Raw genomic sequence first — 20,232 nt, forward strand, 5'->3', positions numbered from 1 at the left:
TGCCTGGGGAAAGCGGGCAGCATAATCAAAGACCCTCCCACCCAGCTTACTCACTCTTCCAACTTCTTCCATCGGCCAGGACATACAAAAGTCTGAGTACACGCACGGACAGATTGAAAACAGCTTCTTCCTCGCTGGGAGTGAGTTCTCCCAGTGAGACAGAGAAGCCAGCCAGGAGTGAGACAGCAAAGAGTGAGTTTGGGAATTTGAATCGAGGTGGGAATTCGAAGCTGGGTGGGGAGGAAGTGCTTTTTGTGACTGGTAAGTAGTGTTTCTGTTTTTCTGTTTCTTTTCATTGGTATATTTATTTATTTTTTTCTTCATTGTTTATTTATTTATTTAAATTTTTTCTGGGGAAATTGAAATTGTTGAAGTTAACCAAAGGTTTAAGACATGGCAGGAGATCTCAGACCCGTGTCATGCTCCTCGTGTGCGATGTGGGAGCTCAGGGACACGTCCACTGTCCCTGGCTCCTTCACGTGCAAGAAGTGTGTCCAGTTGCAGCTCCTGTTAGACCACTTGATGGCTCTGGAGCTGCGAATAGACTCACTTTGGAGCGTCCGCAATGCTGAGGACGTCGTGGATAGCACGTTTAGTGAGTTGGTCACACCGCAGGTGAAAGGTACTGAGTTAGATAGTAAATGGGTGACCAAAAGACAGAGCAAGAGTAGGAAGGCAGTGCAGGTGTCCTCTGCGGTCATCTCCCTGCAAAACAGATATACCGCTTTGGATACTGTTGAGGGAGATGACTCACCAGGGGAAGGCGGCAGCAGCCAGGTTCATGGCACCGTGGCTGGCTCTGCTGCGCAGCTGGGCAGGAAGAAGAATGGCAGGGCTATAGTGATAGGGGACTCAATTGTAAGGGGAATAGACAGGCGGTTCTGCGGACGAAATCGAGACTCCAGGATGGTATGTTGCCTCCCTGGTGCAAGGGTCAAGGATGTCTCGGAGCGGCTGCAGGACATTCTGGGGGGGGGGGGAGGGGGGGGAGGGTGAACAGCCAGCTGTCGTGGTGCACGTAGGCACCAATGATATAGGTAAAAAACGGGACGAGGTCCTACAAGCTGAATTTAGGGAGCTAGGAGTTAAACTAAAAAGTAGGACCTCAAAGGTAGTAATCTCAGGATTGCTACCAGTGCCACGAGCTAGTCAGAGTAGGAATGTCAGGATAGAGAGGATGAATACGTGGCTCGAGAGATGGTGCAAGAGGGAGGGATTCAAATTCCTGGGACATTGGAACCGATTCTGGGGGAGGTGGGACCAGTACAAACCGGACGGTCTGCACCTGGGCAGGACTGGAACCGATGTCCTAGGGGGGTGTTTGCTAGAGCTGTTGGGGAGAGTTTAAACTAATGTGGCAGGGGGATGGGAAGCGATGCAGGAAGTTGTAAGGTAGTAAAACAGGGACAGAAATAAAAGGCAGTAAGGGGGAAAGTGTAAGGCAGAGAAGCCATAGTCAAAAATCAAAAAGGGCGACAGTACAAGGTACAGTGACTGAGGGGAGCTCAGTGAATAGGACCAGGAATACTAAAAGAAATAAAATGGGAAGTGAAAACATTAATGGTAAGCGATGCGGCAGGTTGTTACAGGAAGATGTGGGTTCGACGACAAGGAAAATTAGGAGAAAGGTTAAGAGGAAATATAACTTAGGAGGGGTTACTGATCGAGGTGTTAAGATTAAGAACAGAGGTAAAAAAGCCAACATAAGTGTACTTTACCTGAATGCTCGTAGTATTCGGAATAAGGTAAATGAGTTGATGGCGCAAATCATCGTGAATGACTATGATTTAGTGGCCATTACTGAAACATGGTTAAAGGATGGTCACGACTGGGAGTTAAATATCCGAGGGTATCAAACTTTTCGGAAGGACAGAGTGGATGGTAAGGGAGGTGGTGTAGCTCTGTTATTTAAGGATGACATCCGGGCAACAGTAAGGGATAACATTGGTGCTATGGAGGATAAGGTTGAATCCATTTGGGTGGAAATCAGGAATAGTAAGACGAAAAAGTCACTGATAGGAGTAATCTATAGGCCACCAAATAGTAACATTATGGTGGGGCAGGCTATAAACAAAGAAATAACAGATGCATGTAGAAATGGTACAGCAGTTATCATGGGGGATTTTAATCTACATGTTGATTGGTTTAACCAGGTCGGTCAAGGCAGCCTTGAGGAGGAGTTTATAGAATGTATCCGTGATAGTTTCCTCGAACAGTATGTAATGGAACCTACGAGGGAACAAGCGGTCCTAGATCTGGTCCTGTGTAATGAGACAGGATTGATTCAGGATCTCATAGTTAGGGATCCTCTCGGAAGGAGCGATCACAATATGGTGGAATTTAAAATACAGATGGAGGGTGAGAAGGTAAAATCAAGCACTAGTGTTTTGTGCTTAAACAAAGGAGATTACAATGGGATGAGAGAAGAACTAGCTAAGGTAGACTGGGAGCAAAGACTTTATGGTGAAACAGTTGAGGAACAGTGGAGAACCTTCCAAGTGATTTTTCACAGTGCCCAGCAAAGGTTTATACCAACAAAAAGGAAGGACGGTAAAAAGAGGGACAATCGACCGTGGATATCTAAGGAAATAAGGGAGAGTACCAAATTGAAGGAAAAAACATACAAAGTAGCAAAGATCAGTGGGAGACTAGAGGACTGGGAAATCTTTAGGGGGCAACAGAAAGCTACTAAAAAAGCTATAAAGAAGAGTAAGATAGATTATGAGAGTAAACTTGCTCAGAATATAAAAACAGATAGTAAAAGTTTCTACAAATACATAAAACAAAAAAGAGTGGCTAAGGTAAATATTGGTCCTTTAGAGGATGAGAAGGGAGATTTAATAATGGGAGATGAGGAAATGGCTGAGGAACTGAACAGGTTTTTTGGGTCGGTCTTCACAGTGGAAGACACAAATAACATGCCAGTGACTGATGGAAATGAGGCTATGACAGGTGAGGACCTTGAGAGGATTCATATCACCAAGGAGGTCGTGATGGGCAAGCTAATGGGGCTAAAGGTAGACAAGTCTCCTGGCCCTGATGGAATGCATCCCAGAGTGCTAAAAGAGATGGCTAGGGAAATTGCAAATGCACTAGTGATAATTTACCAAAATTCACTAGACTCTGGGGTGGTCCCGGCGGATTGGAAATTAGCAAACGTGACACCACTGTTTAAAAAAGGAGGTAGGCAGAAAGTGGGTAATTATAGGCCAGTGAGCGTAACTTCGGTAGTCGGGAAGATGCTGGAATCTATCATCAAGGAAGAAATAGCGAGGCATCTGGATGGAAATTGTCCCATTGGACAGACGCAGCATGGGTTCATAAAGGGCAGGTCGTGCCTAACTAATTTAGTGGAATTTTTTGAGGACATTAACAGTGCGGTAGATAACGGGGAGCCAATGGATGTGGTATATCTGGATTTCCAGAAAGCCTTTGACAAGGTGCCACACAAAAGGTTGTTGCATAAGATAAAGATGCATGGCATTAAGGGGAAAGTAGGAGCATGGATAGAGGATTGGTTAATTAATAGAAAGCAAAGAGTGGGGATTAATGGGTGTTTCTCTGGTTGGCAATCAGTAGCTAGTGGTGTCCCTCAGGGATCAGTGTTGGGCCCACAACTGTTCACAATTTACATCGATGATTTGGAGTTGGGGACCAAGGGCAATGTGTCCAAGTTTGCAGACGACACTAAGATAAGTGGTAAAGCAAAAAGTGCAGAGGATACTGGAAGTCTGCAGAGGGATTTGGACAGGCTAAGTGAATGGGCTAGGGTCTGGCAGATGGAATACAATGTTGACAAATGTGAGGTTATCCATTTTGGTAAGAATAACGGCAAAAGGGATTATTATTTAAATGATAGAATATTAAAACATGCTGCTGTGCAGAGAGACCTGGGTGTCCACGTGCATGAGTCGCAGAAAGTTGGTTTTCAGGTGCAACAGGTGATTAAGACGACAAATGGAATTTTGTCCTTCATTGCTAGAGGGATGGAGTTTAAGACTAGGGAGGTTATGCTGCAATTGTATAAGGTGTTAGTGAGGCCACACCTGGAGTATTGTGTTCAGTTTTGGTCTCCTTACTTGAGAAAGGACGTACTGGCACTGGAGGGTGTGCAGAGGAGATTCACTAGGTTAATCCCAGAGCTGAAGGGGTTGGATTACGAGGAGAGGTTGAGTAGACTGGGACTGTACTCGTTGGAATTTAGAAGGATGAGGGGGGATCTTATAGAAACATATAAAATTATGAAGGGAATCAATAGGATAGATGCGGGCAGGTTGTTTCCACTGGCGGGTGAAAGCAGAACTAGGGGGCATAGCCTCAAAATAAGGGGAAGTAGATTTAGGTCTGAGTTTAGGAGGAACTTCTTCACCCAAAGGGTTGTGAATCTATGGAATTCCTTGCCCAGTGAAGCAGTAGAGGCTCCTTCATTAAATTTTTTTAAGATAAAGATAGATAGTTTTTTGAAGAATAAAGGGATTAAGGGTTATGGTGTTCGGGCCGGAAAGTGGAGCTGAGTCCACAAAAGATCAGCCATGATCTCATTGAATGGCGGAGCAGGCTCGAGGGGCCAGATGGCCTACTCCTGCTCCTAGTTCTTATGTTCTTATGTTCTTATTACCAGACTCCTAAACAACGCTCTTTTGGACTGACCTGATTAATACTACACTCCTGTATACAGCACGCAATGCCTTTGTCTATGTATTTACATTGTGTACCTTGTGTTGCCCTATTATGTATTTTCTTTGAGTTGACTTTCTTTTCATGTGCAAAATGATCTGTTTGAGCTGCTTGCAGAATAATACTTTTCACTGGCCCTCGGTGCACGTGACAATAAACAAATCCAATCCAATCCATATCGAGGGAGCAATCTGCCTCTCTTGCAATGGTGCACTGCATTTCCCTCATAACACAGTGGCATAGAAAGGTGACAGCACAAAACAAAGGCACTCAACAAATTGTATCTGTGCCAACTTTCTGCAGCAGTCACAATCCCCTGTCATTGGCCCTGAACTCTGCAGATATATTTCTCCTCAAAAGATACGAACAGATGACCAAGGAGCTGGAGTTGGCTATTCAGCCCAGTCTGCTCCACCATTTAATAGGGTCATGGCTGATCTGATAGTAACAGATAGTTGTCCAATTATTTTCAAGGCATCAATTGAATCTGCCTCCACCACATTTTCGAGCAGTGCATTCATGATCCCACATGCAGCACAGAATGTTTTTCTTCACATCATAAGACACAGGAGCAGAATTAGGCCACTCGGCCCATCAAATCTGCTCCGCCATTCAATTCACACCTCTTTAACCTGTGATTATCCCTCTCTCCAGTCGCACCGTCTGGACCTGTAAAGACTTAATTACCTGCAAAGACTCGCATTCAAAGTACCATCTCGCATCATTGAATTTTTCTACATATGTGTTTGTGGAACCCACATCTTCATTCACCTGAGGAAGGAGCTGCGCTCCGAAAGCTAGTGATTCTAAACAAACCTGTTGGACTTTAACCTGGTGTTGTAAAACTTCTTACTGTGCCCACCCCAGTCCAATGCCAGCATCTCCACATCATAAATGAGAAGCATTTGATGCTTCTGCCAGTTTCGACCCAGGCACCTTTCGCACTTTAGATGAATGTGATAACCTCTACGCTACAGAAACAGCTGGCAGCACAGTACCCAATGGACCTGAGCAACATTCAACTGCACAGTCTTGCTGCAGCTTTCAATATTTCAGCTGAGAGGCCAGGTCACTGATTACATGAAGACAGCTGTTCCTTTAAAACAGATGTTTCAACTTGTAAGACCACAAGCTATAGAACTTGTATTGAACTTTAGCATGTGTTCAGCAAATATCTAACGGAACAGTGTTTTCTGTTCAATTATTAATGCATCATTCTTAGCTTCCTACAGAAAATTTCCACTAATTTTACTTAATCTGTTTCATTGTTCAATGTCGTACATCAGTATATTTATTTGTTATATCTGACTTCATTTTGAATTCAATACCCCTCGAGTCTTCACTCGGAATAACTCTGAAATATACAACATTGAATTGCAAACATGACTGACCAAGAAAAGAAAGTATGTCACTGGGTCATACAAATCCCATGAATCTTTGTTCAGTCTGACCTCAGACAGCTTTTGAACAAAGTCAAATATAGTTAAATGGAAGTGAATTGAGAATTATCTTTTGCTTATATTTGACCCCTCTTTGTAACCTGGAACTGTGACAATGAATACTGACTGGGACAAAATTAGTGAGCTTCAACCCGGATGGTCTCGGACCACCAACCATTGTCTTAATAGCTGACCAATTGCACCACAGTGATTGAGTCTTACCGATCGACTAGTCAGCCACTTTTAGAAATATTTTTAACATCACTTTATCTCCCATTGAACTGTGTCTAACGGGGGGAGTAGGTGTTAAGATCGGCAGCACCCATCTTCTCCAGTGCCTGTGACAGAGAGGATGCTACATCAATCATCTACTCGATCATACCAGGAATAATCCCTTAGTTTGCGCAGATATTCGCAATAGTTTGTCTGTTGAATTTGTTAATTCGTTACAATTGCGTAAGAAATCATTTTTCTTCTGCTTCGACGACGCAACTATTACCCAGCATTCCCTGCGGGTGTGAATGTGCCCTATTCACTGCGGGAGGTCAGTGCGCAGGCGCAGTGTCACCTTGCTCAGAGGCGGGTGAGTGCGGGAGAGGTTTTTGTTAATGGGAGAGAGCGGAGGGAGGAATGGAGCCGGGAGGTGAGGGTGGGGAGGGAGCGGAGGCTTCATAAACTCCCGGGATGGGCCCCAAACCCAAATATGACCCCGCAGGTCCGGAGTTTGTCGCTCGGAGGCTTTTTCCTGAGAATAGGCCCAGGTTTGAAGACCATCGTGTTTCAGCAGGAGCAGTGCGCATGCGGGACTGTCTTGTTTGTGTAGCTGGGGGGCGGGGCTTCAGGGTCCCAGTGACCAGGAGAGAGAATCGCGGAGTCTTGATTTTCATCTCAATCTGCACACAGCAGCTCCGACCTAACAGACCTGAGTTAGGGATGGACAATGTGCGGTGGGGCGAATGCACGGCAGTCCGGTGAACAAAAAACGTAAGAATATTAGAATTTAAACAGGATATTCGGCTCATTATGTCTGCTCCCTATTTAATAATTTGATGGCTGTTCTGATTGTGACCTCAACTCCACTTTGCTACCTGCCCACTCCACTGCCCCATACCCTTGACTCCCTTGTAGATCAAAACTGTGTGCAACACAGCCTTGAATATATTCAATAACCAAGCTCCACTGCTCACTACGGAAGGGAATTCCAAAGGCCGATGACTCTCAGAGAGAATACATTTCGCCATATAGTATGAATCTAGGGACACCTAATTGTTAAACTGTTCATTGGTTTTAGATTGCCCCACTGAAAAGGAACATCTTCTGAGGATCTACCCTGTCAAGCCCCCTTAGAATCTTATATATTTAAATAATAGGGCAACACGATAGCACAGTGGTTAGCACAGAACTGTTGCTTCACAGCTCCAGGGTCCCAGGTTCGATTCTGGCTTGGGTCATTGTCTGTGCGGAGTCTGCACGTCCTCCTCGTGTCTGCGTGGGTTTCCTCTGGCTGCTCCGGTTTCCTCCCACAGCCCAATGATGTGGTTAGGTGGATTGGCCATGCTAAATTGTCTTTAGTGTCGAAAAAGGTTAGGTGGGGTTACAGGGACAGGGTGGAGGCACGGGCTTAAGTACGGTGCTCTTTCCAAGGGCCGGTGCAGACTCAATGGGCTGAATGGCCTCCTTCTGCACTGTAAATTCTATGATCTATAATACAATCTTTCATTCTTCTGAACTCCAATGAGTACAGACCCATGAGTAATCCTGGGGCAGGAAGCCTTATTTCACATTTCCAGCAACTGCAGTATTTTTTCAGGAGTTTCATCTAGAAAACCAATTGAGAAATGGTCTGTATGGGGTTGGGTGTTGGTTGCAGAGATTGGACCCTTGCCCCCAGTGCAATGATAGAATTATCACATTACAGAAGGAGGTGATTTAGTGCTCTGAAAAAAGTCAGACAGACTCGAAACAGGAACTTGTTTTCTTGCTCCACATATACTGCCAGGCCTACGATGTATTTCCGGAATTTTTGTTTACATTTATTAAATGATAATTTTTTTTTAAATTGATGTTTCTTCACCAGGAGCCTTTGTTGGTCAGTGAGCTCAGGGTGCCGGATGAACAAGACTTGGTGTGAGTAAGCACATGGACCGCAGAGCTAGCTGTGGATGACCTCAAGATTACAGGGAGGTTAAATATGGGAGGGGGTGCTGTTAGGATAGTTAAATCCAGAGGTAACAAAGGAATGGATGATGGTTTCAGCAGTGGATGAGCTGACACTGAAGTTGAAAGAGAGGTTGTTGGTGATAATGTGACTATGTAGTTGAAAACTCATCTTGGGGTAAAATACGTTGCGATGCTTGTGAACAATCACTTTGTGACTCACCCAGTTACCAGGGAGAGAGATGGAGCCTGTGGCCAAGGAGTAGCAAGGACTGAATTGCTTTGGTCTTTCCAATGTATAACATTTCTGTTTATCCAGTACTGGAAGTCAGACAAGTCATGACGGTGTGTGACTTGGGCGGATACTTAGAGGTGATGGTGTTCATATTTACCTGCGATGTTGGTCCTTCTAGGTGGTGGAGATTGAGGGTTTGGGAGATTCTGTGAAAATTCTGGATGAGTTTCTCTCAGGACCTGTGTCCTCCGCCCCCCCACAACTTCAACGCTCCCACGACTCCCCTTTCGCTCCCTCTGTCTTGTTCTCTCCTCAAGTAGGGGTCCGGGCCTGTGTAGGTCCAGACAAGGAGGCAGATTCCCTTCCCTGAAGGACATTAGTGAACCAGTTGGGTTTTTATGACAATCCAGCAGTTTTCATGGTCACTTATTCCCAATGCCGGCGCACAAATGACCAGAATCATTCAGTTCAACTTCACAACCTACATTTGTGTTTTTGTGGGTTCTCTCTCACTCCCTTTTTTGTTTTAAATCAATTTCACAGGTCATTAGAAGGGGAGGATTTGAAGTTGGGAAATTGAAACCAAACACCACAGCAGGATCTGACGAGAGTTGTATAATTTATCAGAACTTGAATATCGTCAGATTTTGAACATGGAAGGAAAAAGCACTGTTCACAGTGGGGAGAAACCGTACACGTGTTCTGTGTGTGGTCGAGGCTTCAGTCGATCTTCTGGCCTTTCGAGACACAAGCGCAGTCACACTGGGGAGAATCCGTGGACATGTGGGGACTGTGGGAAGGCATTTAGTTATCCATCTGACTTGGAAACCCATCGACGCAGTCACACCGGGGAGAGACCGTTCACCTGCCCTCAGTGTGGGAAGGGATTCACTCAGTCATCCAGCCTGCTAAAACATCAGAGAGACCATAATGGGGAGAGACCATTTACATGTTCCGAGTGTGGGAAAGGATTCACTCAGTTATCCAACCTGTTGAGACACCAGCGTGGTCACACTGGCGAGAGGCCATTCACTTGCTGTGTGTGTGGGAAGGGATTTATTCAGTCATCCCACCGGTTGGCACATCAGCGAGTTCACACTGGGGAGAAGCCATTTACCTGCTCTGTGTGTGGGAAAGGATTCACTCAGTCATCCCACCTGCTGAAACTCCAACGGGTTCACACTGAGGAGAGACCTTTTAAATGCCTGAACTGTGAGAAGTGCTTTAAAAGTTCTGTGGAACTGACATCCCATCAACGGGTTCACTCTGACGAGAGACCATTTAAATGCCTGGACTGCGGGAAGTGCTTTAAAAGCTCTGGTGACCCATCAACGTGTTCACACTGAGGAAAGACCGTTCAGGTGCTCCCACTGTGGGACTGGGTTCAGGAAATCATCATTACTCACCCGTACACCAGAGAATTCACACTGGGGAGAGGCCGCGCATCTGCTCTGAGTGTGGGAAGGGATTCAGTCATTCATCTAACCTGCTGAAACACCAGCGCATTCACACCAGGGAGAAGCTGTTCTCCTGCTCCAAGTGTGGGAAGGGATTCACTCAGTCATCCCATCTGCTGAGACAGCAGCGAGGTCACAAATGATTACAGTGATTGGATTTTCCTGTTAATCACATGAAATACTGAAGATGATTCATTTGAGTCTGTTTCTGCTGCTGTTAATAACCACCAGCCCAGTTATATGGGGACCCTGCCGCAATGGGGTTGGCCTTTGGCAGGACAGGAAGTGCCAGAAAATCCCACCCAGTGAAACAATCCGATCAGTTGATTCTGCTCCTCTGCCTTCCACCAAACCACTCAGTAAAACTGCCTCGAATGTCCTTTCTTGTCCAAGTTCTGAACTCACATCTTTCCCCTCTTTTTCAGCTATCCCATCATGCCCGCTCAGAGCTCATCTTGTCCGTGAGACTTGCCTTTTGTTCCTTTCACCCGATTCTCACGAAACTGCTGAACATCCAGTTTGCTTATTTTAGCCGATATTAACACCCCGCTCTGTCTCTTGGTACTGTTCCTCTTACCATGAAATCCACCGTTGTCACACAGCCTAAAAATTAACCTTTGATCCCACCATCCTTGAAATCTAATGCCCCATCTGCAACCTCCCTTTCCTCTCTAAAGTTTGTGTACTCGGTGTCCCCCCAAGGATCTATCCTCGGCCCTTCCTATTTCTCTTCTGCACGCTGTCACTAGGTGATGTCATCCAAAAGCACCGTGTTAGTTTTCACATGTAGACTGACATCACCCAGCTCTACCTCACCCCCATCCATTCCTCCACTGTTACTAAATTAGCAAACTGCTTTTCCCACATCCAGTGCTTCCAATGCTCCTTATAGAGCAGTGGTTCCAAAGGACTGACAGATTGTAACTGTTACATCCCTGTTCTCAAGCACAGTAATTACATCCAATCAGCTTCACATCAATGTTGGGGAAAGTTGAAGCCAATTGTCTGGGACAAAATCAACTGGCAGTTGGGAAAATTTGGATTATTATTTCCAGCATTTTCTGTTTTTAACACCGAAAGCTTCCCTGGATGTGAAGGCTGGGAGAGGTAATCTGGAAGGTATGGGGAGCTGGGACTTGTACATGGAGAGTAACCAAAGGTATAAATCTGAAAGGAGAAATGGTCCAAAAATAGAACAGTCGGTGACAGGACATCAGTTAATTTCCTTTTCCCCTGGAGAAATCAAGGACTTGACACAGTGTGTTTGAGACAAAGCTGATTTATTTCACAAACAACAAGATGTTAAAATCTAGCCCAGCTCAGTTACAGAGATTCGAAATAAACCCCAATTGTCAGAATGAACATGGTTCAGTTCTGGGTGTGATTAACAGTGACAGTAACAGCAGAATCAACACTTTAAGATGAACAGAGGGGAAATATAAATTCCCGCTGCAGGTTTGACAGTCTAGGAATAGGTGGCATTGTCTAAAAGTTAGAACCAGACCTTCAGGACTGAAGTTACACAGGAGACAAGACACAGAAACAAGCCACTGGACACAACCAGTCCAGCTCAGTGTTTCTGCTCCAAAGGAGCCACCCTCCCATCTCTCCACATCTAAATCTCTCATTGTCATCCTCTATTCCCCTCTTCCTCTTGTGTTTGTCTAGTTTCCCCTTCATTACATCTAAACTGTTCCCTTCATCCAGTCCCTGTGCCAGTGAGTTCCACATTCTCACCATTCCCTGGTTGAAGGATTGCATTGGATTTGTTTATGGTCACCTGTACCAAGGTACAGTGAAAAATATTGTTCTGCGTACGATTCAGACAGATCATTCCATACATGAAAAAACTTAAGGCATACATAAATACACAATGTAAATACATAGGCACAGGCATTGGGTGAAGCATACAGGGGTGCAGTACTACTCAGTAGAGAAGATGTGTGAAGAGATCGGATCAGTCTATAAGAAGATGATTTAGGTGTCTGGTCAGCAGGGAAGAAGCTGGAAGAGGTTGGAAGAGTGAATAAGCCAGGTGGGAGGGGTCTTTGATTATGCTGCCCGCTTTCCCAAGGCAGCGGGAGGTGTAGACAGAGTCAATGGATGGGAGGCGTTTGATAAGGTTCCCCACGGTAGGCTACTGCAGAAAATACGGAGGCATGGGATTCAGGGAGATTTAGCAGTTTGGATCAGAAATTGGCTAGCTGGAAGAAGACAAAGGGTGGTGGTTGATGGGAAATGTTCAGACTGGAGTCCAGTTACTAGTGGTGTACCACAAGGATCTGTTTTGGGGCTACTGCTGTTTGTCATTTTTATAAATGACCTGGCGGAGGGCGTAGAAGGATGGGTGAGTAAATTTGCAGATGACACTAAAGTCGGTGGAGTTGTGGACAGTGCGGACGGATGTTACAAGTTACAGAGGGACATAGATAAGCTGCAGCACTGGGCTGAGAGGTGGCAAATGGAGTATAATGCAGAAAAGTGTGAGGTGATTCATTTTGGAAGGAATAACAGGAAGACAGAATACTGGGCTAATGGTAAGATTCTTGGCAGTGTGGATGAGCAGAGAGATCTCGGTGTCCATGTACATAGATCCCTGAAAGTTGCCACCCAGGTTGAGAGGGTTGTTAAGCAGGCGTACGGTGTGTTAGCTTTTATTGGTAGAGGGATTGAGTTTCGGAGCCATGAGGTCATGTTGCAGCTGTACAAAACTCTGGTGCGGCCGCATTTGGAGTATTGCGTGCAATTCTGGTCGCCGCATTATAGAAAGGATGTGGAAGCATTGGAAAGGGTGCAGAGGAGATTGCCTGGTATGGAGGGAAGGTCTTATGAGGGAAGGCTGAGGGACTCAAGGCTGTTTTGGTTAGAGAGAAGGCTAAGAGGTGACTTAATTGAGGCATACAAGATGATCAGAGGATTGGATAGGGTGGACAGTGAGCCTTCTTCCTCGGATGGTGATGTCTAGCATGAGGGGACATAGCTTTAAATTGAGGGGAGATAGATATGACAGATGTCAGAGGTAGGTTCTTTACTCAGAGTAGTAAGGGCGTGGAATGCCTTGCCTGCAACAGTAGTGGACTCGCCAACACTAAGGGCATTCAAATGGTCATTGGATAGACATATGGACGATAAGGGAATAGTGTAGATGGGCTTTAGAGTGGTTTCACAGGTCGGCGCAACATCGAGGGCTGAAGGGCCTGTACTGTGCTGTAATGTTCTGTTCTATGTTCTTTATTCTGGGCTCTGTTCACGACTCTTTGTAATTTCTTACGGTCTTGGGTCAAGCAGTTGCCATACCAGGCTGTGATACAGCCAGATTGGATGCTTTCTATGCTGCACCTGTAAAAGTTGGTTAGAGTCAATGTGGACATGCCACATTTCCTTAGTTTCCTCAGGAAGTATTGGAGCTGTTGTGCTTTCTTTGTTGCAGCTTCGATGTGGGTGGACCAGGACAGATTGTTGCAGACCTAGGAATTAGAAGCTGCTAACCATCTCCACCTCAGCCCCATTAATGCAGACAGGGGTGTGTATAGTACTTTGCTTCCTGAAGTCAATGACAAGCTCTTTAGTTTTGCTGATATTCAAGGAGAGAATATTGTTATTACACCACTCCACTAGGTTCTCTATCACTCTCCTGGCACCAGTATTATGGTGGTCTTCTTGAAGCAGGTGAGGATGGAGTAGGGAGAGGTTGAACATGTCCGAGAGCACATCTGCCAGCTGGTCCACGCAGGATCTGAGTTTTAAACCCCCATCCCACAAACTCTCCCTTCTCTCTGGGCTGAAATCCAAATAAAGTGTCATCATTCTTTCTATCTTTTCAACAAATTTGTACAAGTAAAGGTATGAATATGTTTGATATTTCACTTCCTTCGTGACTTGTGACAGATGTTAATCTTAATCACCCTGGTTTCTTGTTCGCTCCCTGACTTATAAACTTCAAGAAAATATGGAGAAGATTGAAGCCACTCTTTTCGATCTCTGCTCAATTTTCATTCCTGGCGTATGGACTCCATCCCTCTCCCTGGCCATAGTCTAAGATCAAGTCAGTCTCTTTGTAACCTTGGTTTCACATTTGGCCCCAAGATGAGCTTCTGACCTCGTGTCTGTGCCATCACTCAGACCGCCTGTTTCCACTTGCATTACACCATCCGGCCTCTCTCTTGTCTCTGTGCACCTGGTGCTGAAAACATCGGTCATGCCATCGTCACTTTCAGACTCGACTATTCCATTACACACGTGGCTGCTCTCCCACATTCTAGCTCTGTAAACTTCAAACAATCCAAAAATCTTAATTCACAGCAAGTTTTTTTTACACTAACATCTGTGTGCTCCCTGTTTGTACTGGCTCCCAGTCAATTCTCACCCTTGTTTTCAAACCCCTCCGTGGCCTCATCTCTCCCTGTCTCTGCAACCTCCTCCAGCCCCACAGTCTCCTGAGATATCTGCAAATCTGATCCTGGACTCTTGTACACTCTCGATTATAATTACTCTCTGTCTCCACCTCATTTTCCTCCTTTAAGGCTCTCTTTAAAACTCATCTCTTTGACCAAGTTTTTGGTCACCTGTCCTAATATCTCCTTTTGTGTCTGGGAGTCTCACTTTGTTTTATAATGTTCCTGTGAGGTTGACTGGGATGATTTATGGTGTTAAAGGTGTTACATAAATAGGAGTTGTTGTTGACTGTAACCCTGACCTCCTGTTTTACATCCCATTGGTTTCACAACAAACTCTCGGGTTTGCAGCCTCTGTAAAGACGGCGGCCGTTAACTCAGGCCTGTCACCGGGAGCAGGCCGCAGCTGTCCCCCCCGCTCGATGAAAACCCGGGCTCTTTCTGTATCTTTTTAACAAATTTGTATAAGTAAAGGTATGAATATGTTTGATATTTCACTTCTTATTGGGGTTTGGAGTCTCCACCGGGTTTCAGTGAAACCTCCTGGCCGCGACCAGCGTCGTGCCCGGGAAATGATTGACGGTAGCTCTGGACCTATAGGAAGAGGTGGGTGGGTGTTGAGGCCCAAGCTGAGCAGCTGGTCCTCCAACCAATCGGAGTGAATGAGGGGCGGGGCTGAGTCCCGGTCGCCATGTCAGCTGAAGCATGCGCGGTGCTGATGACAGCTCAGGATTCAGGCGGTAGGGTGGGAATTCTCAGACAGGCAGATCCCGCTCGCTGAGTCATGAGGGAGGGATGGAGCCGGCGGGTGGGTCGGGATTTTCGATAAACGTAGGCCCCAAGCTCTGATTACGAAGCTCGGATACGGCAGTTGAACCGGCGACAGCTGCTCGGGCTTTTCGCCGAGACAGGCCCGAGTGGCCGGGTGCATGCGCAGGGAGCGAGAGCCCCGGCTTTGCTCCGCCTCCCATTCACTCTGATTGGTTGGAGGACTTGCCACTCTCCATCGGTCTACTAGCTCCACCCCCTTTTCCCATTGGTCTGCACCTGCTGTCAATCAGTCCCCGGGCATTGTGAGCTGGATCAAACCCTTCACAATCATTGTCAGCTCCCTGGTTTGCAGCTGCGGAGCTTCTCCCTCCCTCCCGGGAACAGGCCCAGGTTAACGGGCACCATCCAGCTTCAGCCACTGGAGGATGGTTCACATCAGAGGATGGGGGAGGGGCACAAGAAATAAGAGCTTCCACTTTGCACTCAAATCAATGAGGTCTCTGATCTCTGGCAAGGAAGGAAACCCTGGCAGGTGGGCGGGGAGGATTCACAAACACCCGCTGGAGGCCCCAAACCCCCAATAAGACCCATTGGTTTTATTGTCAGTCTGCAGATAGGAGCTGGAGAACTGAACCCGGGCAGCGGAGAGGGAGGGAGAAAACTGGGAGTGGAGGAAACAGATGGTGAGATGGGTTTGGATTTCAGCCCAGGGAGGAGGGAGAGTGTGGGGGACGGGGATTTACAGCTTTGAGGAAAATATGTTCTCGATAAACTAGAATTGACTGTTCAGAATTTGTCATAAATACAAGATAGTTACGAATAAATCCAAGGGAGCATTACGGGCAAATGTACTTACTCACAGGTTTAGAATGTGCAACTCATTACCATGGAAAGGAGTTGAGGAAAGTGCTGAGATGTTTTCAAAAGGAAACGGGACAAACACATGAGAGAAAATGGAATCAAAAATCAGCTGACAGGCTGAGATTTGATAGGTGGGACAGTCGGAGATGTGTGCCGAGTATTGACAGCAGCAGAATCTGTGACAGAATGGCCTGTTTGTGTCTTATATATTCACAATATTTCAATGTAATCTCCTTTCACAGAATATTTGCAGATGCAAACATCATGTCGAGATCTGACAGTCACTTGATTCATCAGGACCGGCCTTTCAACGTGGAAGGAGAAATGTTTGTCTGTTTTGTCTTTGGGAAAATATTTCAAAAATCACTGTGATTGGAAAAGCACCGAGACACAGACATCTAAGTAATTTTCCAACGTTAGCTGGAACTGAGCTTTAACCAATCACATAGCATGAAATTAAATTTCAGCATTTACATCAGGGAGACACCGTACTCAGGCTTCAACTGATGATCCAAGTTCGAGAGGCATAAGGACATTCGCACCAAAGGAATCAAGAAGCAGCAATTGGACATTCAGCCCCGTGAGTCTGTTCCACCATTTAATAACATCACGGCTGATCTGATAGTGACCTCAAATCTGCATCCCACCTACACCAGGTAACCTGTCAATAACCATGGAGAAACCGTGGAAATGTGGGGACTGTAGGATGGGATTCAATTACCCATCTGAATTGGAAACTCATCGACGTATTCACACTGGGGAAAGGCCATTCACCTGCTCCGTGTGTGGGAAGGGATCCACTACGTTATCCAACCTCATCACACACCAGCATGTTCATACTGACCAGAGACCGTTTAAATGTGCTAACTGTGAGAAAAACTTTAAAAGCAGAAAGGATTTACTGATACATCAACGCACTCACACTGGGGAGAGGCCGTTCTCCTGCTCTGTGTGTTGGAAGGGATTCACTCAGTCATCCGAACTCCTGAGACACCAACTTGTTCATACTGATCAGAGACCTTTTAAATGTGCTGACTGTGAGAAGAGCTTTAAAAGCAGAAAGGACTTACTGTTACATCAACGCACTCACACTGGGGAATGGCCATTCACCTGCTCTGTGTGTGGGAAGGGATTTAATGCTTCATCAAACCTCCGGACTCACCATCAGGTCCACTCTGACCAGAGACCGTTTAAATGTGCTGACTGTGAGAAAAACTTTAAAAGCAGAAAGGATTTACTGATACATCAACGCACTCACACTGGGGAGAGGCCGTTCTCCTGCTCTGTGTGTTGGAAGGGATTCACTCAGTCATCCGAACTCCTGAGACACCAACTTGTTCATACTGATCAGAGACCTTTTAAATGTGCTGACTGTGAGAAGAGCTTTAAAAGCAGAAAGGACTTACTGTTACATCAACGCACTCACACTGGGGAATGGCCATTCACCTGCTCTGTGTGTGGGAAGGGATTTAATGCTTCATCAAACCTCCGGACTCACCATCAGGTCCACTCTGACCAGAGACCGTTTAAATGTGCTGACTGTGAAAAGAGCTTTAAAAGCAGAAATGATTTACTGTTCCATCAACGCCAACACACTGGAGAGAAGCCATTCACCTGCTCCGTGTGTGGGAAAGGATTCACTCAGTCATCGAACCTCCGGACACACCAACGTGTTCACACTGATAAGAGACCTTTTCAATGTTCTGACTGTGAGAAGAGCTTTAAAAGTCAAAGGTGTTTAATGATACATCAACGCACTCACACTGGGGAGAGGCCGTTCACCTGCTCTGTGTGTGGGAAGGGATTCACTGAGTCATCCCAGCTTTTGAAACACCAGCGAGTTCACACTGGGGAGAGACCGTACACTTGCCCCGTGTGTGAGAAGAAATTCACTCAGTCATCCGACCTGACTAGACACCAACTTGTTCACGCTGATCAGAAACCTTTTAAATGTTCTGACTGTGAAAAAAGATTTACAAGTAAACAGAATCTGCTGAAACACCAGCGAGTTCACACTGAAACAGAATCATAGCATTTACAGTGCAGATGGAGGGCATTTGGCCCATCGAGTGCACCGGCCCTTGCAAAGAGCACCTTACTTAAGCCCATATCTCCAACCTAACTCATAACCCCACCTAACCCTTTTGAACACTAAGGGCAATTTAGCATCGCCAATCCATCTAACTTGCACATCTTTGGACTGTGGAAACCGGAGCATCCGGAGGAAACCCACACAGACACGGGGACAACGTGCAGACTCCGCAGACAGTGACCTAAGCCGGGAATCAAACCTGGGATCCTGGAGCTGTGAAGCAACAGTGCTAACCACTGTGCTACTGTGTCACCCATACGTGGGAGCGTGTGGAAGCCAGCTATTTTCTATAGGTAAAAGATAGCTATTTAGCACTGAGCCCCCTCGTCTATTAAATACCATTTTAAAACTCACTCATAACCTCAGGTCAATTCAAAACACACATTCAGCATTTCAAAACATAGCTTCAACATGACACAGAAACAGATAGATTAAAACCGCATTCTTATTCAGCTAACAAATACATTTGCAAGATAAAGTGACCAAGGACAGGGCAAGCTCCGTGACAACAGCACAGTAACCTAAAGGCGCTATTGTCCTCAGCAAGTATCCAGTTCAAGCAGCTTGCGATAAGGAAGCCGAATCGCATTCCATAAGCTCATACAAGAATACATTTTAGGTTAATGTTGCCTATTAATGAGTGACAACTAACCCTCAAATCAAACTCATTTGATGTTAATCCAAACCAATTAGAATTACATTCGGGTGTAGATAGATGGCTAAAGTCTGATATGATTTGGTATAACCGTGATGGATTTTCGGCCATCTCTCTCTCTGCAATCAATCTATACTTTGACTTAACTATTTGCTGTCTCTCTGTTTTTTTCATATTTCACTTTCTGACTTTGACTTTTGAAGTTATTGCGAGCTGTTTGCCTAAACAAGAAAATAATTTCTGTGATTGTTTGAAAGTTGAATTGTCTACAGATTGTCACTCTGAGTCCTATGTTAGCTGGACTTATTAGAGAATAAGACTTTAAATGACTCTCAATTGTAATCAATAGCGACAAATAAACCAGATACTTATTTGCACCTGAGAAGTTTTAACTTAAATTCCTACTGAGTTTTAGTAATCGCAAAGTGCTGCTAAAACCGCATGGTAGATCTAACAGAGCGGTACTGGGGAGAGGCTGTTTACCTGCTCCATGTGCGGGAGGAGATTCACTCAGTCAAACAACCTGCACAGACATCAGCAAGTTCACAGGCAACAGCAGGGTTTGGATTCAGCTGTTGTTGCTGCTGTTAGTCACATCCAGGCTGAATGATGCAAGGACGTCTGTTTCCAGTGCAGCGCCACAGTTTCCGGTATATATCAATGATTTAGACTGAAATGTATGCACCAGGATTACACAAAAGTTGCTGATGTGTTTTAGACAATGAGGGAGAAAGCCATGGACTGGGTCAGGTGGACAGAAAAGTGGTGAATGGAAATTTAGATAATGAGAGGTTAGGAACAGACTTCAGTTAACTCCCAATAAAAATAAGGTCACTTCAGGATAATGGACAAAACTAACTGGTGAGGATCTGATGAATCTTTATTTGTTTTATTCTTAAGTTTATTTACTTAAGTCAGTTAATAATGAAATAAATAATGACATGACAGCACATCCCAGCCCCGTGGAATACACATCCAGTTCCATGTGGGAAAACCAGGGCACTTCCATTACGCTTGGCAATCACAAGTGCTGGAAATGTCATCAGTTGGAGCAGCAGGAAGCAAAGGGGAATGGTCCAGAGGTATTTTTGTGACCGGAAGACTGTTTCCAACGGAGTTCTGGATTGTTCAGGACAGGATTCCATACTTTGTGTGTTATATATGAATGATTTAGGCCTGAGTTAACGGCTGCCATCTTTATCGAGGCTGCAAACCCGCAAGGGGAAATAAATCAGTGATAGAGTTTGTTGTGAAAGCAATGGGTTGTTGTAAAACGGGAGGTCAGGGTTACAGTCAACGAAGAACAAAGAAAAGTATAGCACAGGAACAGGCCCTTCGGCCCTCCAAGCCTGTGCCGACCATGCTGCCCGTCTAAACTAACATCTTCTGCACTTCCGGGGTCCGTATCCCTCTGTTCCCATCTTATCCATGTATTTATCAAGATACCCCTTAAATCATAGATCATAGATCATAGAATTTACAGTGCAGAAGGAG

The 20,232-nt window shown here is 45.5% G+C and overlaps 2 protein-coding genes across 9 annotated transcripts in view; both read left to right on the top strand.

Annotated features, from left to right (window-relative positions):
* LOC140421413 (uncharacterized) overlaps positions 1-20,232 on the top strand; it is a 122,613-nt gene that overhangs the window by 84,336 nt on the left and 18,045 nt on the right. Inside the window, exons 1-2 of one of the 8 annotated variants that reach the window (XR_011946745.1) lie at positions 6,802-7,100; positions 16,234-18,376. Coding sequence is in view for 6 of the 8 variants with exons in the window: in XM_072506083.1 (XP_072362184.1) it covers positions 16,665-18,023 (1,359 nt within the window). In the remaining 2 variants the exon portion in view is untranslated. Of the gene's footprint in view, positions 1-6,793; positions 7,101-15,059; positions 15,168-15,790; positions 15,814-15,963; positions 16,123-16,233; positions 19,124-20,232 lie in introns of those variants that run through there. The other 7 variants (XM_072506078.1, XM_072506080.1, XM_072506079.1 and 4 more) reach the window with 7 other exon arrangements.
* Positions 1-20,232, top strand: part of LOC140421409 (uncharacterized) — a 120,163-nt gene that overhangs the window by 32,453 nt on the left and 67,478 nt on the right. The gene's annotated exons all lie outside the window — the stretch shown is intronic.

The sequence above is a fragment of the Scyliorhinus torazame genome, chromosome 5 (genome assembly GCF_047496885.1).
Source record: "Scyliorhinus torazame isolate Kashiwa2021f chromosome 5, sScyTor2.1, whole genome shotgun sequence".
NCBI lineage: Eukaryota > Metazoa > Chordata > Chondrichthyes > Carcharhiniformes > Scyliorhinidae > Scyliorhinus > Scyliorhinus torazame.